Source organism: Pezoporus occidentalis, unplaced genomic scaffold (genome assembly GCF_034315485.1).
Source record: "Pezoporus occidentalis ecotype Australia unplaced genomic scaffold, CSIRO_AGI_Poc_V1 ctg20, whole genome shotgun sequence".
NCBI lineage: Eukaryota > Metazoa > Chordata > Aves > Psittaciformes > Psittacidae > Pezoporus > Pezoporus occidentalis.
The window spans coordinates 5,442,190-5,458,276 of NW_026913856.1; the positions used below are offsets into that span (position 1 = coordinate 5,442,190).

The window sequence follows — 16,087 nt, forward strand, 5'->3', positions numbered from 1 at the left end:
ACAACAACCAGTGAAAATATTGTGTCCTCTTGCACAGTCAGGAAAAGAAGCTAATGTAACATGGTGTGAGATGTTTTGCTCTTTAACAGGGGCTCTGAACCAGTGTAGAGGGCTTTTTGTTTCTGCTGCTGTTAGTTCCTCTGTGACTGCTACAATACGTTCCCTTGCTTTCTACAGAATCAGAATACTTGCGTGTACAGCACAGACAGTACTGGACAGCTGAGCCTTTCATTTGGCCTTTAAAATTTGATCTCTTTCCCCAAGATAATTAGTAAGTAGCAGCATATCCTTCAGTGCTGGAAAAGAGGTTTGCTTCTGAATCATGGGTTAAGATAACACAGAATTTTCAAAGGTCAGCAGTATCTGTCAAGATTTTTTCCTAATGTTAATTTCTCTCAAATTAACCAGGTATGGCCATGAAAATATATGGGATGCTTTTCAAAAGTTTTTCAAGCTTTTGTGTTCTCTGTAAATTATTTGATAAAATATCTAGGAGTAGTAACTAAAACTGCTGAATAGCATTGCTGTGCTAAAATAGCATTGATTTGTATGTTTTTAGGGTTTTCTAAACAGTAACTGTGAGAGCATCTGCAGAAGTGCAGCAGCATTTTGTACAAAATTGTTTCAGACCCACAGAAAGGATGCTAACAGCTCTAGATAAATGGGACATCTTTACAAGTCAGTGTCCCACTGGGTGAGGAAACTACTTACTTGGTCTCCAAAGGCTTCAACATTGAAAATTGCTTTTCCCTTGATAGAAAGGTCAGGCTGATTTCAGTGTTGAAATGAGAATACACTTGAAATGAACACTGAGGTTACAGTAGGAGCAAGAAAATGATTCAAAAAGAGTCTGATGGGTGATCAGGAAAGTCTATTTCAATTCCAGGTAATAGACATTTATTTTTTTTCCTCCAAATCCATTGCAATTTTAATTGCCAGTCTTCTATCTATTGTTGTAGAAAAGGCTCCCTTATATGCCTGTTCCCTTCCAGAAAGTCATATTGGATGGCTGCAAGAACTCATTATGGGTTGGTTATACAGATAAGTGGAGTGATTCTGAAAGAAAGCAACTTCAGGATCAAGTATTATGAGCTTCACATACAGCAGTACCAATTGCTTTTCCTGGTTAGGAAGTGCCAGGATGTCCTGAACTAGGCAGTCTTTACATAAAAGATGAACTTGTACACTCTGCTTTTGAGTCAAAAGATCATACACCATTCCCCTAGGACTGCCAAGACCACCACTAAACCATATCACTGGGGGCTTCATCTACTTTGTTTCTGAATACTTACAAGGGACAGTGATTCCACCTCTGCCCTGGGCAGCCTGTTCCAATACCTAATCACCCTCTCTGTGAAGAAACTGTTCCTAATATACACCCTGAACCTCCCCTGGCGCAGCTTGAGGCTGCTACCTCTTGTCCTATCACTTATTTGGGAGAAGAGACTGATCCCCACCTCACCACAACTTCCTTTCAGATAGCTGTAGGGAGTGATAAGGTCCCCTCTCAGAATCCTTTCCTCCAGACTAAACAACCCCAGGTACCTCAGTCACTCCTATCAGTCTTGCGATCCAGACCCTTTGCCAGCTTCACTGCCCTTCTCTGGACTCAGTCCAGCACCTCAATGTCTCTCTTATAGTGAGGGGCCCAGAACTGAACACAGGATTCGAGGTGCAGCCTCACCAGTGCCCAGTACAGAGGGACAATCACTGTCCTGGTCCTGCTGCCACACTTGCTGATACAGGGCAGGATGTTTGCTTCTTGGCTGCCTGGGCACAAGCTGCTCATGTTCAGCTCGGTCAGTCAGCAACCCCAGACCTTTTCAACCAAGCAGCTTTCCAGCCACTCTTCACCAAGCTTGGAGCATTGCATGGGGTTGTTGTGACCCAAATGAAGGGCCCTCACTTTGCCTTGTTGAGCCTCATACATTGACCACAGCCCGTCGATCCAGCCTATCCAGATCCCTCTGCAGAGCCTCCCTATGCTTCAGCTGATCAACCCTCCCAGCCAGCTTGGTGTTGTCTGCAAATTTACTGAGGGTGCACTCAATCCCCTCATCCAGATCATCAACGAAGATGTTAACACTGGCACTGACACCGAGCCCTGAGGGACACCACTAGTGACCGCTCGCCAATGAGATGTGATACCATTTACCAACAATCTTTGGGCTCGGTCATCCAGACAGTTTCCAACCCAGTGAAAAATCCTCCTATCCAGGCCATGAACAGTCAGTTTGTCCAGGAGAATGCTGTGGGACACAGTATCAAAGGCTTTACTTAAGTACAAATAGACAATGTCCACAGCCTTTTCCTCATCAACCAGGAGGGTCACCTTGTTGTAGAAGGAGATCAGGTTGGTCAGGCAGGACCTGCCCTTCATGAACCCATGCTGACTGGTTCTGATCCCTCCATTTTCCTGCTGGTGCTTTATTATCTCACTTAGGATGATCTCCTCCTTGACCTTCCCCAGCACTAAACTCAGGCTGACAGGCCTGGAGTTTTGGGATCTTCCTTCCTGCCCTTTTTGTAGAGAGGCGTCACGCTGGCCAGCCTCCAATCCTCAGGGACCTGCCCACTAGACCAGGACTGCTGATAGATGATGGAGAGTGGCTTAGCAAGCTACCTCTGCCAGCTCCTTCAGCACTCTTGGGTGGAACCCATCCAGCTCCATAGACTTGTATACATCTAAGTGGAGCAGGAGGTCACTGTCTGTTTCTTCCTGGATTGTGGGGATTTCAGTCAGCTCCCCATCTGTGCCATCAAGCTCAGGGAACTGAGTACCCTGAGGATGGCTGGTTTGTCTATTAAAAACTGAGGCAAAAGCAGCATTAAGTACCTCAGCCTTTCCCTCATCCTCAGTCACTATGTTTCCCCTATTATCCAGCAGAGGATAGAGGTTCTCCTTGGCCCTCCTTTAATTGCTAATGTATTTGAAAAAGTACTTTTTACTGGTTACAGTTGCAAAAATAATCCAGATGTTTTAATGTGCTCAATAAAAATCACCATTTTTTAATTATTATTTTTACAGGTGGATTTATCTAAATGACCAGAACCTATGTATCCCAACTAGTTCTTCTTTCGTGTATGGAGCTGTGCCCATCGGAGCCAGCATATATGTGATTGGAGATCTTGATACAGGTCAGAATTAGAACTAATAACCTTCTGCGTATCTTTTTCCCGTCTTGGCATTATTCCAGTCTGTTTGGCACTAATGAGACTGCATTTTGTTAGAATAAAAGGCTGGGACTATGTTCTGATAAGGTACTGTGGTTAATTATGTTGGACGCACAGAAACATACAGTTTGGTTTTGTACACTGGAGCTCTTCAGAAATTGATTCAGCACTAAAGCATTTGGTTGCTTAGCAGTTTGAAGATCATAAGAGATCAAGACGAGGAGTATGTTATGCACTTGTATAAATATAATTAAAAATGTTAGTGCCTGTAGGTGCTTCTCCCGCCTTTGTGGTGGTAAGCAGCTGGTTCTGCGTTTTGGTAACATGATCCAGTGGTTCATATGGATGCAATAGTGACTCTAGGCTCTAAATCCCAAATGAATAAATGTGTACTAGTAAGCATATTCATATTCAATATTCAGCTCTCAACATCTGGCCACATACTGTAAAAGGTGCTTGAAAGACAACGTGCTTTCATGGCCATATATAGGTATATGAATGTGTAACGTGGCTTTCTACAAGATGTAAAAGAGCAGAATTCCAAATGTGGTGGATTTAAGTAGATAAAAATGTCATAGTAGTTTCCTTTTAACAATAATTTCAATCATGCATCCAGAAACTGATTTGCGTTTCCGTACACTCTCTTATCCATGTGTTTGCATTATTACAGGTTAAATGTGACAGTAGCTACATTATATTTTAAGCATTTTATCTCTTTCTTTGTGTGTGCATGTGTGACTTTAGGTACAAATTATGACTATGTTAGAGAATTTAAGAGAAGCACGGGAACCTGGCAGCGCACTAAACCACTGTTCCCATCAGACCTCCGCCGCACCGGCTGCGCGGCTTTGCGGATCGCAAACTGCAAGCTCTTTCGCCTGCAGCTTCAACAGGGGTTATTCCGCATCCGTGTACCTTCTCCGTGAGCCGTATGCTGACAGAGGAGGAGACTGGAAGAATTCTGCGCAGTCCACCATAATATAGCTCTATATAAAGGAAAAGCTGAGAAATTACAGCTGAAACTTACACTGTATGCTGTGCTTTGGTATGGTAACTGTTTTTGTTTTAAATGCTTAAAAAGCTTGAGTCTCAGTTCTTGTTTCGGGAGCAAATAACTTAAGTATACATTAAAAAGAAGAGAGGGGGGGAAATTAAAAGGGGATTAATGAAACACCTTCAGTTGTAGCCATTTGGAAGATTAGAACTGTGTTATCGAAGGAGGATTTTTTTTTATGTCTGAAATAGGTGGGAATTGGTATTCCTTTGGCGAAGTTTATTGACAGTAAGATTTCAGATGTGTTTCCCCTGAGGGGAACTGATAAGACTTAATGTGCTATCTTGGACTGGATAGCTGTAATACACAGAAGCTATATGATAACCAACCTCTGTGGTATACTGGTTTGACCATAATGCCATAGGAGATGTTGGTTGTTGCACCTTTGATTTCTAGTCCTTTCTCAAAAGTTAAGGTCTGTGCCTAAAAATGTTGGAGGTGTGTACATACGGTTTTTTTCATTCATTTGCAATGGTTTCATTCCTACAAATATTTTTAATATATTTAAAATGGACTAATCTGAAATGGATACAGTATACTACAGAGAAGTAAACCGTGTTTTTCTACGCTGTCATTTGGATAGCCTGATGAACTGGTGTACAGGTGGGTGGGATGTGTTCCTGTGTTGGCTCTGGTGGCTGTTTCCTTGAAGTAAAAAGGAAATAGTGTTTGCAGTGGTTAATAATGATTGCAACTTTTGTTTAAAATCAGCAAAACTTGACAAATTAAAGAAAATAGGTGTGTTCCTTTGTACTTCAGATCACTTGCTAACTAAAAATGGTTTTAAAACTGGGGATTATAGAAAAGTGCAGTTTATTTCTGATAGAACAAAGGTGAAATCTGACAAGCCTGTATTTTTTTTTTTCAGAAAACATGATTTTTGGACTAAAAGTTAAGAAAAATTTCTACAGTGACTTTAAATTGTGATCAAAAGTTGGTTTACTCATGATTTCTATGCTAAGGTATAGTCTTGTTTACTGCTGTCTGACTTTGAAAGCTGGGTTTTATGGTATGGTTATAGTGAAGAATTTAGTGTCTTGCATTGTTTTTCTTACTAAGTCTTGTTCACATCAGTAGTGGTATTTTTCTGAGTTTTGTTCATAGTCAAGATCAGTTGGTAGAACACTTTTACCTCAATTTTTAATTTCATTATTGTTATGATGGGTGGGGCATAACCTGTATTTATTTAAAACAAATAAAAAGAGGGAGATGGAAATAGAAATAAGACCTCCTGCCCTTCAGAAGAAAAGATGTTGTATAACCAGTATTATAACTACATACAATACTTTCCACTCTGCAACTCTGTGGACCTCAGACAAACCAATCTCTGCCCTCAGTTGCTAGTGTAAACCTTCATCTTTATGGGATCATCTTAGATATGCTGAAATACAATCTCAGAGTAGTACAAAATAGTTATATTTCATTAAATATTCCTTGAAGAGACATTCTTAAACTTACTTCTGCTCAGTCCCTCCATAGCGCTGGTGTGTAGTTGGAATTACTGGGACTCTGAGCAAAAGAATGGGGGATAAAAAGAGGGCAGCAGCCAAACCCTTGACCATTATTTATTTTATTTTTTATTTTTTACAATGCTGAAGTGCTGCAAAACTTGAACTATATACATCAATTTTCTGACCGATATTAGTTGGCATATTAGAAAGTTTATATATTTATGCATTGCAGTAAACTTGGTGTATGTGTATATATATATATGTCTTCAGATTTTAAATTTATATATAATGCTTTACTACAGAAATGTGAACTATTTCCATCCTTGGCTGTCTTGTGAAATAAATCAAGTGCTGTTAGTTTATCTGTAAAACTTCCCTTTTTTGAAAAATCTTACATTGTTCCATTTTTTTTTCTTAGACAAGTGCCAAGATCCCATGTTGAAAAGTGATGTTTCCTAAGTATCTATTTCACTTTTGAGCTGTTTTCTAAGTGGCTTACAAAATGTTTGAAAAACGTTATTCAGAATATCGCAGGCTGCTATCTCTTGAGTCCCTGTAGCTTCCCAGTACGTTTGAAGTCATTCAGCGTCCAGAAACCCCAAGTAATAAATGCACATAATAAATCCAAATTGTATATGCTGTAGCAGTGTTTTGCAGTTAAAGTTATTGAACGAAATGTTTACACTTAAAGTAGGATTAACAATAAGTAGTCCTACTTTTTAATTTTAACATAAATGCAACAAATCTAGTAATTGGAGTGTGTTGCAAATGCACTCAGTGAGATTTGACTAAGAAATTTAAGCCTCTTCACCTCAAACAGGCACAAACTTAATTCCTTAAGCCATGTATGTTGGTGGCCAGGGATCAAGTCTGTAGAGACACTGTGTCCTGGAGTTCCGGGTGCGTGCTCAAGCAGAAGATTAAAGCACTCCCTAGATCTCACAGTTGGCTTCCTTGGCCTTGCTTTAAGGGAGTGTGGATTATTGCCAATCTCTGCTGTCCGCGGGGCTGACCCTGGAAATGCTCTAGTCCCTGTGTGTGCATCTTTCAGGGTCTCTGACTTGTGTCTGTCCAGTTCTGATCTGCAAGCCCACTGATGAATGCATTTCTTGAGACGTGCAATAACCAGGTTCCGCTGCCTCCCAGTCTGGAGCAAGGCTTTGAAGCCGAGGCTCTCCTTTCCTCAGGGGGAGCCTGATTGTACAGCTGATGATGTACGGGGAACTGACCTGACTTTTCCCAAGAGAGAAGAAACAGTTGACTGCAGTAGAGGAGGGAGGCTTTGATACCAGAAGTGCTGTGTGGAGGAAAGTCACCGGTTTCCTGAGCATGTGCAGACAGCTATAGATTGAACTGGGTTCACTGATGCATGCCACCACCCCAGCTGTCCTGGTGGCTGTGTACCCCCTTTATGTGATGGCTGAACCATACGGGAAGCAACTCCATGCATTTTGTGAGTTTGCACTCTGGGGATTGGAACTGGGTGATCTTTAAGATCCCTTCCAACCCAAACCATTCTAGGATTCTATGACTGTAATCAGAAAATCACCAAATATGGGGTAGGGGTTGTGGAAGATGGGAGTAGCAGTGGCTCAATCCTCACTCCAGCTCTTAACCCCTCCAAAAGTTTCCTCTTCTTTTTTCTGTGTGCCAGAGGCAATTTTTTGAAAACCTCTGGAATTGCTAATTTAAGGGTAAAATCCAAAGTTTGAGAGTGCAAGTGGGGAGAAAAAGAGACAGTACCATAAGCACACAGCAGTGTTCTCCGTGCATGTTCTATGTGTGTAGTCTTCTGGCTGCTCTCCACAGCAGGAGTAGTGATTACAGACATAAAGGAGTAAAGTGCTGTTCTTCTCTATGTAAATCTCTTGGGTTTCTTAGGGAGGCACAGGCTTGGCCTGGTCTCTGTTACTTATCTGGCTTTGTGAGATGCTCGTATTCCTGAAGAGTCAGTGTTGGATTTCAAATTCTCATCCTTTCTGTTTTAATAACTTTAAAAAGAGGCATTCTGGCGAGTCTTCTGTTGAGTTTTACCTGTTTTCGGATATTTTATCATCTACTCCTTGCAGCATTTCCACAATAACTAAAACCTATCAGCTCGGCTGCTCCCGGTCAGGTGACTTTCTGTAGCTTTGAGGGTACTTCATCTTTAAATGGAAGGCAAATTTAGGTGAGGTTGCGCAAAAGAACAGGAGTGAATCTTAAACAAAAGCTAATTGACAAAATGCACTCACTGGTAACTGTGGGCAAGCTCTGTTCCTTTTGCTTTTGACTGTATATTCCTTGCACATGGTACAGCCTGCCTTCTGAAGCAGAGTTCTTAGTGTAAACAGGAGATTTTTCATCAAAGCTTCTGAAGCACCTGGCTTGCATTAAAAACCCCTTCCAGAAAGCAGCTTAATTTCTTTTCTTTTTTTTCTATATTTCTTGTGCCTGAATGATTTGGTAAATGCAGGAGTACAAAAGTGAGGGGTTTAGGGAGAGCTGTTCCCTGGTTCAAGTGCAGTTTCTTTGCCTGGCTCCATATCTCTTGTGGCTGTACAGCCTGTGTGGGTTCTGGTAACACGCATACGCCATGCAAAGAGTAGGATGCAATAACAAATGCAAGTTGTTACAAGTGCCAAACTTTTGGGTTCCTCTGTGTATAAAAATTCAACTGTTTGGTTAAAATATAGAAGATGCCTAAAATTCACTGTCTTCCAAAAGAAGACCAGTGGTTCTGTTATGTTTGGGTTTGTTGTTGTTTTTTTTTTTTTTTTAATGAATGTTATTTAAAACACTGTAAATCTTTTATTTTAATACTGTTCTGCAGGTTTGTGTTGCTCTTCACAGCTGCCTTGAGACATCACTCTCTGTGATGCATATGGACACTTTGTTAGAGCACTAGTGCCATGCAAGTCCATTAACAAATGGCAGCTGACAACAGGTTTTACTATTTAAAATTATAAATATTTAGGTAAAATGCAGTTTGCTTGCATTAATCTTATCAGCAGAAGGAATGCTGCGTCTCGGGATGTATGACTGCACCCAGGGGCACAGGCATACTGAGGTATGTTTTGGTGCCACTCACAGCGATGTTTTCCAACAAGTTCTGTTTGACTTAGGATGTGGATCCTTTCTGTTTCTGGTGTTAGCATTAAAGCTTTGGTGTTTGTGTTCTCTTAACTCTTTGGTATACTTAAACAGCTTCTTCAGGTGGTTGGGCCAGGTGCTAATTGTATACATGTTTGTTTTGCAGTTAAAGCTACTATTTCCATCTTCACATGGAGTATTTCCTTTTACCATTAAGGATCAAGTGCAGGCCGGTGTTGTAGCTGTCAGTGCTGCGGCCTTTTGACAGTTGCCATTTTCTGTTGCTCTTCCTTGTCTGCTGTTGGAGTTGAGAGCTGTGTCAGCAGGGCGTGTGTTTCTGTGGCACACTGCTTGGGAAAGAGAAGGGAGATCTGTCTGGTCAGTTGGGATTGGGAAGGTGAGTCAGTAAAGGCTGACTTGGAGACATGGCTGTGAAGCCAGTGAGGTTTGGGTAAGCCCTGTTTCTTTTCTGCAGGGGTCAGAGCTGTGTGCTCTAAAGCTTGCTGACAGGCTGGTCACCTCCTCGCCAGAATCCCTATGGGTTTTGGTGGTTTTATTTTCTGGGAAATTCCTTAATGTGGGAAGAAAAGGTTGCAGCCAGGCTTTAAGGTGGCATCTCTGATCAGCCATGTCCTGTGTGACTCTGAAATCCAACTGCTGTTACACTCCAGTAATCAGTTCTCTCAAAGGTAAGCTGTTAGAATAGACTAAAACCATGCAAAGTGCCTACCTAGCTAAAATCATCTGCTAAAAGGAGTGAGGTGATAGGAGAATTAAACTGCTACCAACAGGTGATTATGTTGTAACTTTGTTAGTGATGCAAAATCTTAAAGGTGTTTTTTAAGCAGCTTATTCTAGGTAGCTGCTTATTAATCATTAAAATACACAAAGGAGTTATTTGAAGGTTATTTGACGTAATCTACTGAAATGTCTTGAAAAGTGAGACAAAGATTGGAACTTTCCAGTGCAAAAGGCTAAACCTCTTTGCAGGGGTTCCTGTAAACAGTGAACATCTGTCAGAGTATCAGGAACTGAACGAGCTCAATGCCATTGCCTACTTGCGCCCTTGAATTTTCATAATTAGATGAGAGTATACTGAGCCCTTGTGAAAGCTGATGGATCTGGTTACAATAATAGGATAAAAAGAGACCTCCTCTCTGTAATTTACCTTATTTTAAAGATAAAACATGAGAATGTAATTTTACTTCATTTTAATACCAGGTGCTTTGAATAATCACATAATGCCCTTGATTTATTTTTCATTTTCTTTGCCTTTCTATGTCCTATTCTTCTCAATTAATCCTAACACATCCTCTGCTTTTGTCAAGGCAACTTATGCTCATCCATAGTTCTAAACCCAGTCAAAGTCTGATACCGTGTTAGCAGGCTGCACAGTGGGCTGCTTTCCCAAGTATAATTCCTGTGCATTCTGTTAGCACGCTGCCACCTCTGCTCATTTCAGAATAGAATAAGAACTAGAATATTATTGGACCTGATGAAAGCAAAAGCGATTTTGGAAATTCCAAATTTCATATTGTAGCATGTGGTATGTGGTAGGCATATATGCTGTAGAAACTTCTGCTGTTCTTGGGATTTGCACCTTAATGATCTCACGTGCTAAAGCTTTGGCTTGGCAGCATCTGTTTTATTAATATACATGATAGCAGGAAAGCTTTGTCATCCTTGTCACTTGCTTTGTTTTTTTTAGGTCTTTAAAAAGTAAGTCTGCTTAATTATTAAGAGTATGTAAACCAGAACACCAGGGGAGCTGACAAGGTGCTCAAATTGAACAGAGCTGGCATTCTTTAAAGCTCTTGTTAAGGTTTCTTTCTGAAGGGAAGCCAAGGAGTACCCTCTTAAGAAATATTTTCAATTTCAGACTCTTTCAGAACTGGTCTTAAAGCATTTGAAAGGACTCTTCTAGATGGGTTAGAGAAACCAAGATCTGTTCTAGCTTGTGTTTGCTTGGGGAAACAGCTGCTAAGGCAACTTTAAGCATTTTTTCCTCCCTGACTTCCAAAACCTAATGATTTACAATTGAATTTTTTTTCTGTTTAAGGGTCTGAAATTGTATTTTGCAATGTATGTTGACTATTCTGTATCTTAGTTTAGTTGATAGAAACACCAAGATGTATTCTGGTTCTGTCCAGGGGGAAGAAAGTATCAGCAAAACAAGCTTCTCCTTTTACTGCACATGGCCTTGGTGTGCACCTAATGGGGTAACAGCCTTGTTTTTGTACAGGGCTTATGTCATTGCTACCCCTTGTTGCCTTTGGTGTATGGAACATGTCTGGGTTGTTGCTGGGAGTCGAGGCTGTGGTTGGCTGAGAATTGATCCTCAAAGCCTTGTCCAGACCAAACATGCAGATTACTGACACCATGAATAACACTGCTTGCTGGTGTCAGATGTTTTGCCCGTCACTTTTATTAGCAAGATTTTGCCTTCACTCTTGCCCCAAATGTACGTCTGAATGCATTGCTTTTGCTAAAAATCACTGGGAAGAGCTGCTAGGGATGCCCCCTCACCTCTCTGTGCACTGGCTTTTTGCATACCTCTGCATCCTCTAACTCCACTTGGTGTATGTGGGGAGATGATGAAATGATTAAATGAGTTTTCATCAAGCTGGTAAAACTAATGTTAGTAGAACAGAGATCACCTGAACATCTGTGAGCAATCCTGTAGGTAGAGCATCTGTAGCCCACTCCCCTCTATGAGTGCTACTTGTGGTTGGAAGTCTGCTGCCTTCTCCCTGGGGAAAAACCCTTATTCCCACCTACCTCATTTGTTTTCCTTTTCACTTTGTCAAATCTTTTGTTTTGCTTTCTTTTGTTCTGTTTTGTTTCAAATTGCATATTGTCCTTCCAACAAAAAGCTAAAAGCACACTAGAAGCGGGGCAGAATGATGCCATTGTCCAAAGATAGTTTGCTTTAACTGCATTGTCTGTACAAAAAGACCAAGGTTGACCTGCAGCTGCTGTAAAAAGTAAATAAAAAATTAAATTACTTGAAAGTAACTGTTATACTTGTAAATGAGAGAAGTAATTGAATGACTGTCCTGGCAACTTGTGAAGAGGGAGAAAATCTGTCTAAGAAAATAGAAGTCTCTGCTCTCTTAAGGAGAGATCAGATGGTTATCTCTCTGCCTCTACTCTGCACTGCTTTGCCTGTGAACTTGATCAGTTATCTCTATTGAGATTCACTGATTTTTCTGTAATGTCTAATTTGGATTTTTTTTCCATAAAGTTTCCCGTTTACTCACCTACAGAGGAGGAACTGTCCAAATAAATACCCACCTTCTGTACCTGTCATGATGTGCTTGCCCATCTGTTTAGGATCTTCAGGTGTGCAGGGTTTTGCTTAGCTTGAAGAATTAGAAAAAAAAAGTGTTTTCTGCTTCTAAAGGTGCTATTTTGACATATTTTTAAATTCCTTACACTGTGCTTGACTTTAAGGTAGGCTGATAATCGGCTTGTGTTTGGTTCCTGGGTTGGTCTTTTCTGTTTGGAGTATTCATCCCTCTTCATACGGACAGCTTCTGAACTGTCAAAGGCCTTAAGAATACAAAATGTAATGGGAAAAATTTGCCTTTTTCTCCTTCTTTATAAAGGCAAACCTGAATGCTTTATGGGAAACATTGTCCTATACAATTTTTAAGTAGCAGCTCATGTTAACTTGGACTTAGGTGTAGCAATCATCTTACTGGCCAATGCACAAACAGTAGGGATGAAACAAAGAGCTATTCAAGGCTCCCTACCAATTACCTGCTAATTCCAGAGCCTTCTGTTGGGATCACTGTGTCTCTTCTGTAAATACCAGTCTTCATGGTGTTGCTCTCAAGGTCTTGGCGGTGTGTTGTTTCCTCCCTGCCTGGGACACTGTGACCCATGTGGCTGTTTCCATCAGTCTGCGGGGGGCCAGGTGTGGGTTGTGGCTTAGGCTCAAGGTTGTGCCTCAGCTGAGCCTGTTCCGGAGCCATCTGGCTGCCAAGGTCTGTTTGGCTCACCCCCTGGTTCCAGTGGTTGGGAGACAGGAGGGAGGGATGGTACCGAGTGCTGCCATCACTGCAGTGGAATCAGCTTGATGGGACTGATGAGGAGGCTCTTGTGGGTGCAGCTGTGGAGTAGAGAGCTGAACCTCAGTCCTGGGTAGGAACTCTGTTGTCATCCTTATTGCCCTGTATTTTTGTTTAATCCATACCATCAGTTTGGTTTGTGGATTTGGTGATTAATCACTGCTAGAACTTTTTTCTTTCTGTGGAGGACAAAAAGTCGTATTCCTGCCCTGTGTGGAGCAGTAGGAAGGAGCTGGGGGTGATGTTTGAACTTGTCCCATCTCCAGACACCAGGTTACAGCCTCACAGTCCTGGTTTAGTGTTTCTCAGTCTTGTTAATCTAAGAGCCCTTTAGCCTTTTGAGGAGGCCACAGATTGCCTTGTCGTTCTGCTGCACAGAGGTGCTGAGTGGAGGGAAGTCACCAGTTTCCTGAGTGTGCTGAACCTGCAGAAAGGGTTGGAACTAAATGAGCTTTAAGATCCTTTCCAACCCAAACCGCTCTAGGATTGTAGGACATGCTGGGTGCTGTTCTCTGGACCATCCTAACTCGCCCAGACTGCCAGGAACCTTGGGCTGGTGGCCTTTATGAGGAGTATCTGCATTACGTGCAGCATGCTTTGAAAAACAGCCACTAAATGGGGGACCCCGAAATCCCCGATCCTCTTGTTTTAAGGAAGGCTGAAGAGCAGCTCCATTCATTGGCAGGCTTGTGCACAGAGTCTGAACCTTGCAGCTGTGCCTTGGCAGGGTGGGTAAAGATGGGTTCACCCTGTCCCTTACATGAGTATAAGACATACAGGTTTTTGGGCTGAGTGCTATAGGAGATCTAACATTTTGCATTTGTTCTGTTGAAACCTGAAATTACTGGAGGCTTTGGAACTGTTTCTACAGGGTGGAACAGCAGCTATGGCCCTAAATAACTGGTGAGCTCCTGGCCAGTCCCCTGGTTTTCCCCTCCACTTTTGGGGGATTTTTTGAGAAAACAGAAATGTACGATCTTGTCCCAGTTTGTAGGCTAACTGCTGAATAATCTGAAGTGGGGCCTGACAAGCTGAGACTGTTTTAATTTTGCCTTCAAAAGGCAAAAGCAGAACTTCATATTACATGCTCTGCCTTCGGAGTTTTCCCTCTGTAAACCATCTTTACTGAGTACATAAATCTTGTAGGATTGAGCTAAAGAATTGAAATACATATTACATGAATGATGACTAGTACACTTAGTTTGACTTTGCACTGTAAAAATGTGTTTTTTTTAGAGTAAGAATGAAATAACTGATTAATCCAACTATGTTATCTGTACTCCATGAACTGAGTAATAGGAGGGTGTTGGTACATAATACCTGCCACATTGGTGCTGCTCTCATAAAGGTTCAGCGTTCTGTCAAATCTGAGATCTTGATAAGTACCAGGGTATTGTGAGAATATATTGCTGTTTTTTCTACAGAAAATACATCAGTGTGTTGTGGTAGAAACACTCACCTGGTCTTGTTGACCATCGCTGGCATGCAGCTTGGCAGCGAGGTTTATTCCCATCATCCAGCTGTTGTGCTTGGACTTCTATATTACAGATGTGTTTACTGTTACAGGCTTTTTATGGGCTACCTTTTCTGTGGGTCTTTGTGCTTTTTGTGGGAATGGAGTTTTTGCTTGTATCCGTTTGTGTGCCCACCCCAAAAATCTTCCTGAACTGCTCTAGGAATTAATCCATTAATTGCTTGGGGCCAGGCTTTGGAATCCTCAGACATGAGTATGCTGAGTTATTTCTGTTAAAACCAAGGAAAAATAAGATGTAAATGCTCTTTGGCCTCAGTCAAACTATGCAATATAGCACAACAAAGAGCTGAATTCCTTGTGATACAGAAGTTGCACAGCTCTTGTGTCCTTCCAAAGCCAGTCCTTGGTCCAAGGTTGGGAGAACTTGAACACAATGGCTGCCCAACAGTCTTGCAGCCAAATAACTCTTGTTCGATGATTTTCCTACTTCTCCCTGCCTCACCGGTCAGTTTATAGGTGTTTTGACCCTGAATTATGTGCTGTCAAAATGTATCCCTCCTGTCAGTCTCGTATTGTTGTCAATTGGACATTGTCTTGCAAACCCACCAGTGTGGGCTACCCTCTGGAGCGAGTTAGGGGCCACTTTGTAATGTTTGCATCTCTGCTGGAGAGCATGTCAGGCATTCTGGCTTTGCTGTGCCTCTCCAGGTAGCTGTAGGTCTAGCTTTAGTGCATCCAGTCTTGTTCAGGTGCGGGTGTGGTGCTTACAGTAAAGAATACCTGTGACTTGATCTGCAATCCACCCCAACTGAGCTTTCGTTTCCGCCGCTTGTATGTGAGTTTGATTTTGCTGCTTCCATAGCAATTTGGGGATAAATGGCCATGTGGTCAGGACTGCTGGTAAAGGTTCTTTATTCTCCCGTTGCTTCATTTATCCAGTTAAGTTTGTGTTCCTGTTCTTCCCCCTGTTAAGTACTAGTGAAACGGGTACACTGTTTTCCCCTAGTTCTACATCCCGTGAATGGGTCTTTGCCAATAGTTGATCACCTCTTGTCACCTTTACATGCTTTCCGAGTAGTTCACCTGTATTTGTTATTTACTTAATCCACGTCGTACATCACACTGCTTCTCCCTCCTAACACCATTCGCTATTTGGTCTTCTTTGATTCAGGTTAGGCTTGATTTGCTTCTCTGACTTCAAAAGGGGATTTCAGTGCATGCACAACATGGGAGACACACAGAAAATCTCTGCAGTCGCCTGTGTGTTCATTCCCTCCCCAGCACATGCAGTGCAAGGGGTTCAGCCTATTCCAGCCCCCAAACCAGGTTTTCCCTAGTGCTAGGCAGAGCAAAGTCTGAAGCTGTTTTTCCTTTCTTTTGATGATTGAAACTGTTTGGAGATTTTCTGTGGCAGTTGCCACTGCGGACAAGCAGCTGGCATCAAGGGAGTTGTTAGGTTTCCATATTCAGTATTTTTAATTGAGGAACAAATAATTTATTTTGGGGGGGGGAATTATGTAAATTCTTTTGTATTTGTATGTCAAAGTGGCCTTTATAGGAAAAGCACATAAACTATTTAGATTAAAATTGCTTAATTGTGTAACTCCAGTGGGGATTTTTGTATTGACAGGGTTTCTATGCATTTTTCAAAATATACTTGTGTTTTGTGTTAGAATTATTGGAAATATTTTTTAAAAATGTGTATTACCACATTTTCCATGGTTGATCCCTTTACTACCATTCCTTTTGAATACTACAAAGATTTTAATTAACCCTGTAAATTAATTTT

The 16,087-nt window shown here is 41.6% G+C and overlaps 1 protein-coding gene across 1 annotated transcript in view; it reads left to right on the plus strand.

Moving 5' to 3' along the window:
- GAN (gigaxonin) overlaps window positions 1-6,308 on the plus strand; it is a 31,394-nt gene extending 25,086 nt beyond the window's left edge. The window contains exons 10-11 of the mRNA XM_062618304.1: window positions 3,029-3,138; window positions 3,919-6,308. Coding sequence (XP_062474288.1) covers window positions 3,029-3,138; window positions 3,919-4,100 — 292 coding nt within the window. The 3' untranslated portion in view covers window positions 4,101-6,308. The remainder of the gene's footprint in view (window positions 1-3,028; window positions 3,139-3,918) is intronic.
- The last annotated feature ends 9,779 nt before the right edge of the window (window positions 6,309-16,087 follow it).